Consider the following 17,900-nt stretch of genomic DNA (forward strand, 5'->3'; position numbering starts at 1 on the left):
GGGCACATTCTCGCTTGCTAGATGGGGTTGGGAGGGGGTGGGGGAATTAAGTAGCTACCTCTGGGAACAGGAATAGGTTCGACGACTATACGCCTGCCTCGTAACTCTCTGATCACTCGTGGAAAAGGGAAGGATTTAAGTAACCGTTGTTAATCCACGAACATAGATAGGGATTTGATCAGCTTCCGTTGGCTTCTACAACCCTTGGCATGCAATACCCTCATCAACATACACTGTTACGAAGAAAAACACATTAAACAAAACTAGAACACTAAATCGGATTGTTTCTTGTATTATTCAACGCACACAGAAGAGATCCAATGTCAGGGTCGTAGCTACACTTCACTTTTGAGGGAAGCCCAAATCTTTTCTGACCATTTTTGTTCTTGGGGGGAGGGGAGGGGGTACCAGACAATAAAGTTTAATAAAGAGTCAATAATCTATTTTTTCCAATCATTATCAATATTTAAGTTGAAATGAATGATAAAGGAGGATAAAAGACAGACTTAAACATCATTTCTGGATTGACAATTATCGTTACTTTAAGCCACACCGTCCTGAAATTAGTGAAACATAATTATACGGTAAATCTTTATGCCAATTGGCAAAAGTTGTTTTGATAGGTTTTTTTCTGTTTTCAGATTCTTGAAACATGGGTTGAAACTTTTTCTGAGATTTGTAAATTAAAATGTCTGTTCCAGTGTTATTCAATGGAGATTGAGTAAAATGAATTAAGAACATGATTTCCGAGGTAATACAGATAATTACATTAGTGACCATTTCTAGATACCCAAAGCAGGCCAAAGAATACCTCTTCAGAGAAGACTATCAAATTTTTATGTCATTTGTATTTTTTTGGTTGGATATGGTCTGTTGGGGTTTTGTAGTTTTGGTTGGATAAGGTTTATAATTAATTGATAACATTATAAGCACACCATCGACAACGTAATAAATATAGTTTCCTAATTTGTAACAGATATTCTAAACCAGAATCCTGAGAAACACTGAGTTTTGATGACTTTAATATACCAGGGATGTGTCAGTCAGAGAGATGGATATACATCAATATCACTATTAAGAACTTAAGCTTATCCATTACCATTTAGGGATGAGATAATCCTTCCCACTTTCAAACTTCCTGACTGACAGGTCTTAAGGGTCATTAATTAATGTTGCTTGTGTTTCTTGTAAAAAAAATGCTTTTCAGTTCATACTATGCATAATAGCTGACAAGGGACATATGCTTTGAAGACAAAAGGTTTATTTAAGATAAGTTCACAGGTTCATTTCACAAAGAAAGTGAAAGTAGCTGTTGAAACGTTAAAAGTTTCTATATAGAACAACCTAGACACACATTTCTAACATCCAAAATGTTTTACAAATTACTCCAGTTTCCTATTTAAGTTGTCGAAATTAGCGCAGGACAAGTCATGTCCTATTGCATAGAAATTTGTAAATGAGAAGCTCAGATTTAACGACTGGTAACAGTATCCTCGAGCAAAATTTGACTTTTTCTAGCCCTACTACTGTTCTAACCTAGCTATTTACGACAAGGACATTGTAGGTCACTTGAGTTAAGGTGTAATCTGCTTGGGGTACTACTGAGCACTCAGCAGGGGTGACATTGGCAAACAGCAAGCTAACCTTCAAAGAGAAACTCTAGTGTTGGATATCTTCTCTCAATATAAACACATGACTACTTATACCTATTTCAATTCCCCCCTCCCCACCCCCCCCCCCCGCAGATGAGTATTAAGTAGAACAGCCATATGACATCAACGACAGCAAATGTAACTTTTATGAATTAGCTTGCCTACATATCCCTTGTAGTGATGCAATGTTGTGGTCCAATGACTTGAAAAATGACGCAAACCGTTAAGTAGAAAGCAACGATTTGTATGCTCGTGCCAGATATATCTGTCAAAATGCATTCAGAATACCTGAGGAATATAACCAAAAAAAGGCAATGTTTCTTGGTTTTCATTACGAGATAATTTGGGAATCTTTGTGCGATGCCTGAGGCCGTCCTTTTTCGCTAGTGACAATACAGTTGCCACGAGTTGCATAAGACGCCCTGACAAATCAATCCAACCATTCATTACATTAATGTGAGCCTACGATCAATCGTTTGTCTACATTACCTTTGATCGCATCAACAAACTACCCATTACCTATGTGAATAATCAAACACACAAGTTAGACAAACTACTTCCCTACAAATGATCAAAATGTTTGTTTAACATAGATATGATCACATTGTATATACTATTCCCCCCCCCTCCCCTTGACCCATCGACCTTGAGAGGCCATTGACCTTGAAGACCCCATTGACCTCGAGGGCCCCATGTTTATCAAACACCAAAAATTTTTACTTTAGAAAAATGCTTGGGGTGTGATCAACCAGCTTGTCTAAGATATTATAGTTTAATCTCAAAACTGAGATCAAATCGACCATTCAAACTAATCTCTCCTTCTGCCATGTACTCTTCTTAAATCTTATCGCCTTTCTTTTGATCCCTAACGACTGATCCTCGATGACTGATCCTTTAAATTCCTTTTTATTCCTTAGCATTGCCGTCTGTTTGATCCGTCTGGCCTTCGGTATTTTGGTCGTCTGGTCTCATGGCTGGGAAAAACAGAACTTCCTGCAACGAAAAAAAACCAAAAAACACAAGAGGTAAATTTATATCAGCCTTGGACAAGATCACTTGCCTTATAAAAAATGGTTACAAGATGGTGAAAGTTACCTCTGTAAATTCGATAGAAAGACAGATAATTTTTTTATCGAAGCAGCAAAGGACAAGCTGGAATTACATTTTAGATCTAGCAAAGGGAATTACTTCATGCCAATATAAATGAATCGGTGCATCTAGCCGACAGGTGTACGAAGAGCGGCCGGCGTGCAGCTTTTCCGCACCCCGAAACCTGGGGAAACCCAAGCGAACAGTTCATATTTGGTGCAAGAAAACCCCCAGTTTTGACCTCAGTCCCTGATTACATGAAATAAAACCATTCTGCATATTGCTTTTTTAAAACAACTCATTCTGTACAAGAGAGATCTAAAACCTCTTGAATCAATCTACTGTAAGTTTATCTATTTTTTATTTTTTCTTCCACAAACGTCAAAATTTCTGCAAACAGCTCTCAGAGCTGTGTTACTTCCCCAGTGTCATATAAAACACGTCTAGGACACAAGTCCGTCATGCCGTTATTTATGCCACATGTACAGAAAATAAGATCATTTTGGACAGAATCCACTTTTCCTTCTGTAGCGGCTATGGAGCAAGACCGAACATAAAGATGCCAACATCTACTCCAATTTTCAAGCTCTTTTTTTTTTTTTTCATTTTTTCATTTCCTCTGACCCCGCAGTCACGTATCTGAATTACTGTTGACAATGTGTAATACTATTCACAGAGGCTGCATCCATTACCAAGAAGTTTCTCCCCTCATAGCAGATTTATTACCGCGAATCTTTCGTAATTTATCTCAGAAAGGCATCATCGTCGATTAAAATAATTTCTTGTCAGCTCTGCTGGGGTTTGTCTAAGCTACGTTATAAATAGCAAACAAGGTCACGTTAGACAGAAATTTGCCTCGCTTTTTTGTTTTTGATAGAAATTACATTTTGCTCTGGACTGTGATACTAGCACAAAATGCTTAGCTTTTGAAGCAAAACTATAAATAACAAAACAATAGTTTGTTAAGATTCTTGGAAAGATATTGCCTTCCAGAACGATATTGCCTTCCAGATGGCTCTCAGATTTTTTTTTCAAGTGATACATGCAAATCTGCTGACAGAGATGATATTGATTTCAAACAAAGTGTAAAAATTTTGAAATCATACTGACATCATATTTCCATGATAAAATCTGTACGACTCAAAAAGATATTTACTTTCCAATTTTACGTAGGAGCAAATTATTTGTAGAATCTGCTTTTCATTCAAAGATAATGCAACATGAAAAAATTCCTTCTGTTACGGCCGTAGAATACATAATGTATTATCACCCTTGTACACACAGTAACTCTTTCTAACTATAAATATTTAAATTAGATGATTTTCTCTGCACCAATTAGGAATCTGATAATGAAACAAATGACAGAGGTGCTATTTCCCCTCTCCTTTCATACGTCAGCTTGCGGTTAAATTACAAAATAAACCCATATTTTTTTGGGTGACAATTGTTAGTCAATAATATTTACAAGTACGATACTATTCACATCTAAACCGAACTTTCTCCATTCTTTCAGATATTTCTAATAAATTGGAACTCTGTCCTTTTTCTCCTGTCACAGTTTGTGAGGAAATTACAAACTTAATCGAACTTTATGACTTTCCAGACAATTTAAAGGGTAATAAAAAAACACATAACAGCCTTTGATGAATGATACTATAAACATCTAAGCTGATTTGTCTTTATTCTTCAAAATGTTTTTTACAAAACTGGAATTAGAGTTTAGAATGTGTTTTTTGTTGGTTAACTGTACTAATTTGTGGAGGAATAAAAAGGAAACAAAATAGCCACTTTATGACTTTTTATACAATTTAGAGGTCAATCAAATCTTACAAGATTTGTAAGAGATAGTACTGTTTATATCTTGCTAAAATGTTCTTCCTTTTGTCACATCTGGAGTACTGCTGTCACAGTATGCTTCCCTGAATTATCCTTGAAAATTATCTATCCCCATACCCCACCCTCCAGTGGGTGGGAGCCCATACTCACCTTGATGTTGTTGTTATTGGTCAGAAACATGGTCAGTCTATCTATCCCCATACCCCACCCTCCAGTGGGTGGGAGCCCCTACTCACCTTGATGTTGTTGTTATCGGTCAGAAACATGGTCAGTCTATCTATCCCCATACCCCACCCTCCAGTGGGTGGGAGCCTGTACTCACCTTGATGTTGTTGTTATCGGTCAGAAACATGGTCAGTCTATCTATCCCCATACCCCACCCTCCAGTGGGTGGGAGCCCGTACTCTAGAGCGGTACAGAAGTTTTCGTCCACCAGCTGAGCCTCGTCATCTCCGGCCGCACGGTCAGCCGTCTGCATCTCAAACCTCTCCCTCTGGACGAGGGGGTCGTTCAACTCTGTGTAGGCATTCACGATCTCCTTCTTCATCACAAAGCATTCGAAACGTTCGGTTAAGCCTTTGGTAGTACGATGCCTGAGATGCACGATTAAGGAGAAAAGTAGAGGGGGGATTACATTTAGAATTTAATTAAACGTGGATCCCTTTCGTGAATGTCACAGATATCCTAACCGTCAGGCAGTTTGGGTTTAAATGACGGAGGACAGTTTGGGTGGTTTGGATGCCGAGACGGTCATTGCATACTTATGTAAAGTAGTACGTTAGAAATGTTGGAAGGACCTTGATCTGCAGTGCACCCATTGATTTCTTAGTCTTAGTGTATGAAGACTTGGTTACTAAGAAGTTACAGTTTGCTTGTTTTTATTTTCCAGAAATTTCAGAAATCATTCAACACTGGCAGGGTTAAACACAACAGACAATATCAATTTTATCTTACCATTTAGACAAAGGACTCATGATTTCGGGGTGATTTATAATGTACGTCGGATTGATACACTGAGATTCGATGAAGTCACCGACAAGCTGTGAACAGGAAGACCGAGAAAGAGAAAGGATAAATAAACATATGCAATAAGACCCACGACACCGTTCAATTCTAAGAGGTTACAGGTAGACAAGATCTCTCGGGCTCAGTAGCATAAATAGAGCTAGTGGCTTAAAGCATATATACTGCCATAATCAATTCATAATTGCACGTGAACAAAGTATACACTTGTAAGGCTTTGCAAATTTCCTTTGTTTAATGTGTTTACAGTCAAGACTGGCGATTCCACAACTATGTAAGCGAGAAATTAGTACTTGTTCACAGATCTTGGAAACCGCACAATAGAATGTTTGAAACTGCAAAAGCCATCTTGTATGATGAGAAATTAATTTAACAACCCTCACCCAAAGTTTGAATTTCTGACCTAACAAAATGTCTAAGGGTAACACACACTTCCCCCACCTCCAATCAGAGTTTTTTTTTGGCAACCTTCACAGAAGAAACAGGGGTCACTGTACAAGACTGGGTTGACTTCCTACAAACTTGGCTGTGAGTATGTAATGACCACAATTACTAAAACTAAGATCTTCAGCTAGATTAATTTAATAACACATTGCAATAAATGAAAGACGAAAGAAATGGTGATCGACTTCCGGCGGAATGCTAATCCCCCACCACCAGCCATTATTAAGGGAACTCCAGTCAAACGTGTCGAGTCAAATGTATACCTTGGCGTGACTTTGAACAATGATTTATCATGGGGGGAACATATTGATACTCTTGTTAAGAAATTGAATTCCCGACTTTATTGCCTCAGGAAAATGTCAACTTTAATGTTCGCTCTGAAATTTTGGAAATGTTTTATAATGCTACAATCTGTGGGGTCTGGCGTTATTGTCTTATTTGCTGGGGTGGAAATGTAGTTAATTCGGAAAGAGATCGTATCGATGGAATTAGAAAGAAAGCGGAAGAGGTGATCGGTACTTCCCAGCCTACGGTAGATGAAGTTTATCAATGCTTACTCCAGAGTAAACTTGACACTGTGTGGGGGGACAGTGCCCACCCACTCCATGACCATCTCCATGACAGTTGCATGAGTAGGGGCAGTGGGAGACTGAGACTCCCATGCTTGAAAACCAACAGACACCGCAATTCATTCATCCCATGTGCAATTCAACTTTTCAACAGCAATCTTCAACGTTAATTTCTTACCCCTCTTACCATATTATCTGTACAGTCATATTTTTTTTATTTTATTTTTTTTTCTTTCTATCATTTGAGAATTTTTATAGTACGTGCGAGTACACGAATTTCCATATTGGATCAATAAAGTTTTACTTACTTACTTACTTACAATATTGAAGTCTTGGGGAATATTATTGTTATTTTAACTGTTAACGTTACAGTCCAGGTGTTTGCTCAGCTGTTTTCACAATTTATCTCGTCGATTGCTCAGTTATATACCTTGCAGTTCCGCATTCAAAAGCAGTTGGCTTTAATTAACTGACTGACCATCCATCCATCAATTAATCAATGAAACAATTAATGAACTAATTACACAATTGAACTTTGAATAAATGTACTCCACTTTCAATCAGATTCACCCCGGTTAACTAGCGCAAATTTCCAAGCAAGTGCCACAAAGAATTTCCACCCCGCAAAAAAAGAGGGGCAAATTAGTTGAAAATTAGCTTCAAACAAGAAGAGACCCCAAGCATCATGTTAAGATTCTATGATAGGTATTTCAACGCATTGCTATTCATTATATCTTCACCATGGAAGTGATCATACCACACTTACTGTTCCTCTCCATGAATATTAAACAAGACTAACTAAAACATCCTACACAAATATATTAAGCAGTGAAAGGGAGTCAATTAAAATCTTACATAAGATCTAGCCTTGTTTTATTTTCACCTTTCTGCAAGACTCTTGTATAAAATGGTAACTTAATTTTGAAGTGGATTATCACTTTGTCTGTGGGACAAATAATGCCATGACGATATGTCGATATCGCCATGACGATATGACGATATTGCCATGACGATATGACGATATTGCCATGACGATAACACTCTTGAATCACTGTACCTTATCGAGCAGCCTCGCTGTGGTCCTTGGTGGAGGACACTCGACTTCGTTCTTGACGCACAATTCATCCAAGAACTTATTCGCATCTGAAAGGAGAAAAGGGACATAATTTGTTGATGTCGGTCGACGACAAGCACGACGTGGCCTGCGGTACGACAACTAGGTCCCGCGGATATTGAATAGTTGCCTCTCGATACAGACCGAGGAAAGTAGATCACAACATGCTAAGAAAAACAAATGAAACAGATTAAACAATTGGCAAATTTCAAGAAGTTGAAAGGGCACCACCAACGCTTTTTTTCCCTCCAAAGTTAGAGAAAACACACAAATGCCTGAAAAACAGGACTGATTCATGAGATTCTCGGTGAAACTGTGAAATAGATCTTTAAGTCTTCCTGCAGCTGCTTTACACACTGTTTTCCGGTGAAATATCGCATTAGCCCTGATTTAGGTTTGATAAGGAAGTCTTCAAGATCCAGACCATTATTTGGGGGGCACGTACGGCATCTCCACGGGAAGGGGTACGTAAGTCGTTGACATTGTTAACGGAAGGTTTTTGAAGGGCAGGTGGCTAACGATGGCAATTTGCAGTTAATTTTTAAACCAGGTGCATACACATTAAGACTCCATTATTAACTCATAATTTTATGCAGAATGATAAAAAAAATGTGCAAAATTCAGTTCTGTGGTTCAGTGATTCACAGAATATAAGGACGGAAAGATATGACGACGTACCGGCTGTGTGAAGCTGATCGGGTGGTGGGAATTTCACCTTGAGGACCTTCTCTAACTCTTCGATCATGGAGATTCTTCGGAAGGGAGGGGTGAAGTCCACCTCCACGGCTTCGCCTTCGGGACCGTCGGGGTGATAAACAATCTTGTGTGACCCTTGTATGGCTTTCACCATCCCTGTCATAAAGGGGAAAAAGTCAACAACAAAAAGTCAGAGATTTATTATTTAAATATAGAAAATGAATCAAATAAATCAATATGAACGTAATTTTTTAATTTTTTGATACAAACTTTTTACAAGGAATAACTTATCTGGTATTAAGATAGAACAATGGTAGTCAAAATTGGGCATACTACTGAATAAATACAAGAGGTATAAGCAAGTTTAGTGCACAGAACCTCAGTATTTTATAAAAAATCTCAAAACTCAAATTGGAGCGATAAAGGTTAACAGCAAAGTGAATACATGTGAATACAAAAGTGACATTTTTCCTTGTGTTTATAAAAAGCGTTGTGCTTTGTTTAGCTTCAGGGGTTTCCCTAGGCACTTCCTTCCATTTCCCTTTGTTGTAATTTAATCTCTTCAGTAATCTGTCTACGTATTTTGTTTTTGGAAGGCCGAACCACAAAGAACAAGAGGAAACGAGCTCACGGTTTTTTGTCAGCACAAAGACTCTAACCATATGGTGCAAGATTAAATGCTAGAAACAATTAAAATAAGACTCTTGATAGTATATTTAGCAATGCTATGACTTGTTGACAACTGAGATATATTGGTATCATAGTGTTTTCTCTTCTATTCATTCCTTGAGGGGGAGAACAAGGGGAAGGGTGGGGGAAGAAGCAAACATAGATAACAAAAAATGTTAAAAGTAGTGTTTTTCTCTACTAACAGAGATAACAGTATAAAAAAGAACAGTGAACTCCTTACCGGACAGAAGTACTTCTGTTATTTCCATGAGATCGTTGTAGTCAGCATAGGCCATGTAGAATTCACAAGTCGTAAATTCTGGATTGTGAGTCAGGTCTATCCCTTCATTTCTAAACTGTCTGCCAATTTCATAGACCCTCTGGATTCCTCCCACTATTAACATCTGAAAATTATGAAGTAACCAAATAAATACATTGATTTATATTGCCCCCACCCCCCCCAAAATGTTAGCATATCAGACTTGTAATGGGTTCTTACTCCTCCACTCGTTTCCTACTCATTAATCTATCATGGTTGTCTCTACACGTAAATCACCACCAAGGATTGGGACTCGTACAAAAGGTCTGCTAAAAATTGCGGTAACTCTTTTCAAAAGTGTTCTCCTGAAGAAAATGTATTACTTAGTTATTTTCCAAGGGTTTTTGTGCCTGAATCTGTTCCCATTGGCAGAGTCATTTGTTAATATACGGTAACAGTCATGGATTACATTTCCAAGGACCTTGAATTTTTTTCTTAAAGGTCTACTTTGATCTCCAGCCAAAAATCATTATTTCTAGCAAAAGTACCTGCTAGACCAGTCAAGTCATTTTATATACACAGGGTATGAAATTAATCCCGCATTCCAAGCACCTGAGAAACATCTAAGCAGCGCCGAGGAAAAAGGGGGAAAATCGGTATGGTCTGGCTGTAAAGACATCCTTAGATAGCAGTACTATTAATTTTCCTGTATTTTAGTGAAATTGTGACATTCTGAAAATCTTTGCAAACAATTACTCCTGACCATGTCCAAAATTTCAGGTTCTTAGAAAGCTGTGATGAGGAAACCTTTAATATGTTTTCGAACCCTGCATTTAACTGGCGACAGGTAAGGTCATCAGAGGCAAGCAGTTGCCCCCCCCCCAATGCCCCACACCACCTTCCACTTCAGATCTGACTTTCTTGAAGTAATGTGAAGCCTTAACAGATTACACATTATGATATGACATTAACCATACCTTGAGGTAAAGTTCAGGGGCTACTCTCATGTACAGATCCATATCTAGGTCGTTATGGTGCGTGATAAACGGCTTGGCAGTCGCCCCTCCGGCAATCATATTCATCATAGGGGTCTCCACCTGAAAGAGAATTATAATGATTTACCTTTTTTTGCTTTGAAAAATTCATAGCTGCAGGTGAGTCATTGATAACAATAACCACGGGAAACTTATTTCTCTCAAGATCCCTTAAAATTGGAAAGCAAGATTGACATCACTTGAAAACAAATTTTAGATGGGTCCAGTACCATAAAAAGCAAAACACCCTAAGAAATGAAACAAGGAATTTCAGTTTCACCTCTTTCACATCCTAAAGCGAATTTGAACATTCTAGAGTGATATGTATTTAAGTTACCAGACATAATAAATAAGTAGGAGAAGACGTTACCTTTATATGCAAAAGTCCAAATCTATTGAAATGCAAATTACAAAGGTTACAAAATGTTCAACCCCAAAGGCTAAATGAACTCCACTGTTTATGGGAAATCTAACATCAAGTGGCATCAAAGACACAATATTATTGTTCAATTGCGAAAAAAAATATATAAGGTGTTTTGTGGTTGTTATACATACAGTCTAAACAGTTATATTAATAAAGAAATATATTGGCGAGGGAACACGTTGGCTGACAAACAGTTCGGGATTGCATAATAAGGTTTCTTAAATTATTCCTTCGAACAGAGTGAGCTGATGCGACAAAGACGGAAACTCTTACCTCGAGAAAACCCTGCTCGTCAAAGAATTTACGGACGTAGGACACGATTTTGGCTCTGGTCACGAATATATCCTTGACATGTTCGTTCATGATGAGATCCAGATACCTCTGTCGGAATCGTGTTTCCTGCAGAAATGTTTTACACAGATGGAGGAGAAAAAAGTCTTTGTGTAAGTCTGAGATGAGGTTACATCTGTCAGAAACGGGGCATTTTATGTACGGCAAAACTTTGCATAGTCACAAAAAAACAGATAATAATTATGGTTCATTCATCATGACAAAAGAAAATGTTATTCCCACCTTATCCTTGAGTCCGTAATGAAGATGAGGCAGCATATGAAGGCAAGGAGCGAGGAGTTCCATCTCCGTGGGAACGATGCTCAGTTCTCCTTTCTTGGTCTTCCCTGAGAGGAAAACGAAAGAAGAGGCCAAGTGATGCGAGTCCTTTGTCTGACCACTGATAACCTTATTTAACAACTTTGGTCATAAATGAGTACCGTTTGGTATTACTTAGGCCTTTTCACCCCTTATGTTGTGTCAAGGTGTTGAGGGAGGGAGTAGGGGGAGGGTCTGGAAAAAGGACCCCTGTCTGAAGAATCTTTTGCACCCATGCCACGTCAAATTAACTAGGATAAGCAAATCTTTAATTTAATAAGAATTCAATTTGGCTAGCCCTCACCCATCTGGTTTGTAGGTTTGGTGCAAACACAATAAAAGTTGATAAAGAAGCAAGAAACCTTACAAACAATAACAAAGAATGTGTAAGACATTGCAGCATTATTGGTTAATGATAAAAGCATACACTGTACCCAACTTGTTGTATAAAGACATACCTGGTCGACCTTTGACCCCAATGATATCTCCTCTTCTGATTTTATCATTGATTTTGAAGTATTCTTCTTCAGAAGGGAAATATCTAAGATGAAAGCAAAAAGACAACATAAAAAAACACCTCGCTAAGCATTATAACTTGCAGTCCAGGGCTCCATAGTCTCTCAAGATGCATTAATCATTAATATTTTTAATATAATATGCATACAAAGTTACTGCAGCAACAGCCAAGCAAAGGCAAGGTAAGGGGGTGTGCGGGGGGGGGTGGGGGAACAGGGAGAAGAACAGGAAACAAGAGGGTGCAATCTTAAACTACAAATACACTTCTTCAATTTGGAAATGACATGGAAGTCCCATTGGCCCCCCCCCCTCCCTCTGTGCAACACTTTAATTCTTTAATACTCCACCCAGTCGATAACTCGGCGTTCAAATTTTGTGGGAAGGTTCTAAAGTCTTTGAATTTTGTCTCATTATAAAAATACTGTGGTTCCTGTGCATAAACCCCTGCTATTCAATTTTGGACTCGTAAAGAGCAAATTTGTCCATTATGCACAGTATCTTGCGATGCGACACCATATAAATTATCAACCTGCCAGCTTGATGGAATACTCTGATTGATAATCATACATAATTTTTTTATAAAGCGCCAAACAAACTATGAAATAATTCTCCTAGGGCTTAACATAATAATAACAATTATAACATATATGCCTTGGTGAAAAGATACGTTTTGAGAGCTGATTTGAAACCGTTCACAGTATTGCACATTTTTACATGTTCTGGAAGTGAGTTCGTTCTACAGGCACGGTGCACTGGATGCGAAAGTTCTCAAGCCGTAAGTCTGTGTTTTTACTCTAGGGATGAGTAACATCAGCGATGAATTAGAGCGAAGTGAGCGTGTAGATGATGGTCGGAGCTGAAACAAGTTGGTGAGGTAGCTTGGTCCTACATTGTGCATACATAATAACCTCCACTATCCGATATTGCAAAGAACAAATTCACAAAAACTGACTTTCTTCATTTTTGTCCTGATTGATCTAGGTGTGTTATATATATAGTGTATACTTACTGTGTATTAGACATTACTTGTAGCTTACAGCCTTCTCCTCGTATATCATAGAAGATCAACTTTGGTCCCGATGCTCTCTTAGCGTGGACCCTCGCTGGAAGACAGACAGACAAACACACATTGCACGCATGATAAAGTGTACATTGATACAGCCTGCAGGAATGAAATCTTTCTTCAGATTATACCCACGACTGCTGTAAATGACTTTCTTCGAATCATCACAAAGATCGTGAAGTAAGGTAAATAACTAAATATCAGAAATATTTATTCACCATCTTCTGAAAAGTCTTCATTTCCTGAAGACTAAAAATAGTGCCATTAGCAAGAGTGTAACTTTACAGTCGAGAATCTTAAAGAGGAATTATATTCACTTTAAACAACAGTTTTGAAGGTTCTGCTACAATTTCAATCATTTTTAGTTTGTCACCATTGCAACAATTTACTCTATTCACCACTTTTCAAACAAATCTACTTCTGATTCTGACTGAGCACATTTCAAGATGATTTTTCTAACAGCTACAAATCATGTTTAGAGAAAGACTGTGACAACAACTATTGTTTTAATGCACCTTATATGATTGCCAGCCTTACATGGTATCACAAATGTTAAACTTTTTGGCATCAATGCAAGAACATTTTATTCAAAATTGGGAACCGTCACTTCGCCTTTGACACAAAACTCCATAGATATATAATTATCAGTACTAAAGATAAAGGTAAATCTTTTCACTTCTGAATCAACAAAAACACAAAAACTTATTCTATGAAGATTTTGTTTTTCTAGTACTGTATGTACATATTGTAATAACTTCATTCAGTTAGTTTGATAAATTTTACTCTTTTTTCACAATTAAATAGTAACCAATTATAACTTTTCAAACAAATTTCAAAACTGCAATTGCTTATGAAGTGTTACCAAAAATTGGCTCTAAATCAAAAATCTGAAGCTGTACCCAAGCTAATCACCAAAGGGACTTAGGAAGTCTTACTTCCAAGTAAATGGATAAAGAGGAAATCAATTTTCAAAAAGGTTCACATTAGTGTTATTTACCTGAGAGGGAATAGGTCTCTTCCAAAACATCTCCTGGAGAAATTTTGTCCTGAAATTTTTCAATGAAATCCTTCAGGGAGATGGTGACATGGAACTTATGGGGGTACGGATGCTCGCCACTCTCCTTCAGGGTCGCCACGGCCTGGGAGCGGAGTTTGAAATACTCCTGGAGGATGAGACGAAATAGGCAGGAAGAAAATCAATGCAATATTACTGTACATCAATTGAACAAATTACTGATGCCATTTTACTCTTTGCCATTATTCTTCACTTTGGGCAACTCAATCAAGGGTTAGTGCTGAAATGATATTCCATGGAAGGTGATCAAACCTATTCACTGCTTTAAAGTGGCAAGCTGAATTTCACTTCTAATATTACATACTGTACAGTATATCCTTGCTCCACATTCTAAGAGATTCTCGAAGCAGCTTTTGCAATGCTTTTCGGTTATATCCCTAAAATTAACTGATCATAAGTGCTCATCAACAGTTATGCTTTTAACCAGGACTGATGAGAAGAGGGCTACAAACCTGGGATCTAGGGTCAACTAAATCAGGTTATACTGTACACAGGAAAGCAAGGAGGGGCACCACATGAAAATATGGGATAAGGAACAACTAAATCTCATTTTCGTAATACATTTTAGGAAAAATGAAGCGATCCCAGTGACATAGTGACAACAGCTTTGCTCTCAAGCCTCTGCCTTGAACAACTGTGTTGCAATTCTTCTATGCAAAGAAAATCTGGAAACTTAGGCATACTTGCTAAAGAAGTGTCGCAGGCCATGCCTAAGTGGTGTAGATATAGTGTGATTTTGAAAATTAATTTTAAGATAAATATTCTCAAGGTTTTTCTATATCGTTTGGTGACATCTAATGATACAACAAACCAACAACATACTTTGAATGGAAAAGTGTATTGGCATCGACAAAACGGTGAGCTCCGGGTCTTTAAGTAACATCAAATAAACATCCACTACGTATCAGTTTGCTATTCATACATATACATAACTTACGTATGTAAGTTATGTACCCTCCATACTAAGCCGTACATACTTTTATTTTTATGCTTACACAATCGTCAAAGTGAAACAAACAAACCAGTGAAGCATCCAGACCAAATTCCACTGCATTGTTTATCAATAAAGTTGCCGAGTGGGACTGTTAGTGGAGAATATGATAACCAAATCTCATGCAATCTGATGCAATTATTTACACCTAAATATAAAGCAATCTGTTTTAACCTTTTACCCCTAAATCTGATGCAATCCAAGGAAATTGTTTTTGTTAAGTACTGTATGTTTATAATGTCATGAATTTGGCTCCCCTCTTCAGTTGGCAGAAGAAGTTTTCCCAAATTTATGAAACATCTTTTTTTTCTTCAAATATGATTGAAACTGATAATGTTCAGGCATCCCTCCTGGCTTTTCTATTCAACAAGAATAGCTAATTCACAATTAATGATTCAAACCTACAATTGATTTTGACATTGATATACAGAGTGTTGCTCATGCACTTTTGCTTTCTCTGAAAACAAATGCCATTAATTTATACTGTACCTGAAACGGTTCATTAATGTCATTACTAATTATGCACTGAACTATAATTGATGGTTCAGTTGTCTTAATTTTTGAAAATCAAACTAACCCTTGGATCTGCTGTCTCTTCATCCTCCACTTTTTTCTTCTGTGGCTGTTGCGGCTGTTGAGCCTGTTTCTCCGCTAAGACTTTCGCTTTCTCCTCTTTCTCTTTGGCCTTCTTGGCGGCTTTATCCCTCCGTTTCTGCTCGCTACGAAACAAAGAGAAAATTCACCCATTGAAACATTCTGTTTTCTGTATTTAATTTAATGATTTAAGGAATCCAGAAGGCTGAAGGGTAAAGAATAAAACTTTCAATTTCCCTCAAATACTATATCCCACTTAATGTTCAATACATGAGCTTAACCATTATCATTTTTAGATGTGTGCTTTCATGGTAACAACTGGTCTCTCTTGACCTCCGCTCTTCATTTGCAAGATCCCTTACTACTATCTTCAGTAATTATTCCGTTGTACAGTAACAGGATATTTGGCTATTGTTCCAGTAGTTTCGTAGTACTATCCATATATCTATATACACCAAGCACCACCATTAAATCTACTTTCAACAACACTCTGTACTGTTAGATCAAACATTTTTTTTTTTCTCTTTTGCCTTCTTTTTTTTCCATGCATGCAATGTACTTTCCGTTTCTTTTTTAAACTGTTTTAGATTTTTCTTTTGAGTTATTTGACTAACCTGTGAGAGGTTACATTCTTTGTATGATCTGTGCAGAAACCATTGCAAGTTGAGATGTGCCTTGATAGGACTGATATTTTGTTGGTCTTGAGGCCATTGCAGAATGATGGGGGGTTATTGCAGGCCCTGAGAGTGACAAGTAGCAACCTTGAAAGCACCATCAGCCTTTTACCGTAAAGTCAAATTACTCGATAAAAATAAATAAGTCAAGATTGAGCATGAATCACCTGCAAAAGAAAATTGGGAGATAATGAAAGAAATTTCAGGACTATAAGCTCAAAAACTACAATTCATTCTTAGGAATGCGGACATACTCACATGTCACATAGACACTCATGCTGCACTTAACTAGTGACGTGTGTATACAGTTACAATGTTCAGCTACTACAAATGTAATATTTGCAGCTAATAAATCAATTTGACTTCAGCTTGCATACTGACTGCACGTTTGCATTGCGTTTTTATTGCTTAAGTCCGGGTGGGAAATTATTACTTGGTATTCAAATATGAAAACAACACATCTCCCTAAGTAACATAATATCAGTGCCTAACTGTTAGTGTTACTGAGCAAAGCCAATTTAAGTTTAACTGCAGTTTAGCCATCAGTACTTGATCTAATGTTAGGTCTAGCCTAGGTAACAGTACACTAACAGCTATTCACCTAGGTTAGGCATGCTAGTAGTACTACAGTGTAGTGACTAACTCTATTGTACCCTAGCCTAGGGCTTAACCCTAGTTAGTATATGCCTAAAAGTAAAACTACGTCTCATGGCCTAGGCTCAAGTAAGTTAGGCCAAGACTAAACCTTAGTAAAAAAACAAAAACATATACAACCAGGGTTTATGCTAGCCGAGCCTACCTTTTGCTGATTTTCTTTTCTTCGTCAGCCATGACCGAACACGACAAGTGTTGTCTTTATTTTGTGTAGTTACAGGCCGAAAATCCCTTTCTGTGATCGTAAGTAAAGATTGGATCCCTACACAAGCTACAGTGCTAACTAATTGCCTTAGACCTTCTTATAGAACTTGCAGCAAAAACACTGTTGAAAATCTTTGCAACAGTACGAGCTTGGATGTGCTGCAAAACTTAGATATATCATTCACATGAGAACTAGTTCCACGACATGTACAGATGTGTGAAACTTTCCACAGATATTACAATATCTGTATTGGCGAATATGTAATGTGTCTGTCTGTTCAATACGGTATTTTTTTTTAATAATTATTAATTGCTTCGTTCATATCCGCTACTATGACTTAAAATTATTTCTATATTAACCTATGGGTAGAATAGATCTAATTTTGTAAATATATAGAGCTTTATTTAGAAAATATACTGTACTTTTGCACAACTGAACAGTGTTTTCTGATCTGGTTAGATACTATCTTTATTTCTATTGCACGGATTTCTTCTATTATTGCACGTGCCCGGCCCGAATCGGAAGTGAAACCAACAGCCGTGTCTATAATATGGCTCTAGAAACCAAAAGATAATAGCGTCCTCTACTTAGACGTAACACCACAGAAGTAATCGTAAACAAACGGTACTATGAAAAGTAGTCTTCTTTTTTACTTCGCAATTCTTTCTTTC

At 37.5% G+C, this 17,900-nt stretch overlaps 1 protein-coding gene across 3 annotated transcripts; it reads right to left on the reverse strand.

Moving 5' to 3' along the window:
* Nucleotides 1–279: 279 nt before the first annotated feature.
* On the reverse strand, nucleotides 280–17,409 carry LOC139958514 (lysine--tRNA ligase-like). 3 transcript variants are annotated; one of them, XM_071955622.1, is made up of 15 exons: nucleotides 17,170–17,409; nucleotides 16,311–16,537; nucleotides 15,680–15,821; nucleotides 14,034–14,199; nucleotides 12,983–13,076; nucleotides 11,916–11,998; nucleotides 11,383–11,486; nucleotides 11,083–11,208; nucleotides 10,329–10,448; nucleotides 9,334–9,496; nucleotides 8,406–8,579; nucleotides 7,671–7,756; nucleotides 5,532–5,617; nucleotides 4,814–5,170; nucleotides 280–2,645 (listed from the first exon to the last, which is right to left on the reverse strand). In XM_071955622.1, exons 2-14 carry the CDS (start codon nucleotides 16,469–16,471, stop codon nucleotides 4,855–4,857), a joined length of 1,821 nt encoding a protein of 606 aa, XP_071811723.1. In that variant the 5' UTR covers nucleotides 16,472–16,537; nucleotides 17,170–17,409; the 3' UTR covers nucleotides 280–2,645; nucleotides 4,814–4,854. The 3 variants fall into 3 exon arrangements, with proteins under 3 accessions (XP_071811723.1, XP_071811722.1, XP_071811724.1); XM_071955621.1 differs by having other exon boundaries at nucleotides 4,900–5,170; nucleotides 17,170–17,408; XM_071955623.1 differs by lacking the exon at nucleotides 16,311–16,537 and having other exon boundaries at nucleotides 4,900–5,170; nucleotides 17,170–17,407.
* Nucleotides 17,410–17,900: the final 491 nt, after the last annotated feature.

Source organism: Apostichopus japonicus, chromosome 18 (assembly GCF_037975245.1).
Source record: "Apostichopus japonicus isolate 1M-3 chromosome 18, ASM3797524v1, whole genome shotgun sequence".
NCBI classification, from domain to species: domain Eukaryota; kingdom Metazoa; phylum Echinodermata; class Holothuroidea; order Aspidochirotida; family Stichopodidae; genus Apostichopus; species Apostichopus japonicus.

Excerpts from the sequence above, each read along its gene's own strand:
- LOC139958514 (XM_071955621.1), bottom strand. The coding sequence starts at position 16,471 with ATGGTGCTTTCAAGGTTGCTACTTGTCACTCTCAGGGCCTGCAATAAC. Across the intron at positions 13,077-14,033 it reads AGAGACCTATTCCCTCTCAG|CGAGGGTCCACGCTAAGAGA; the intron begins GTAAATAACACT and ends TCTGTCTTCCAG. Across the intron at positions 5,171-5,531 it reads ATGAGTCCTTTGTCTAAATG|GCATCGTACTACCAAAGGCT; the intron begins GTAAGATAAAAT and ends CGTGCATCTCAG.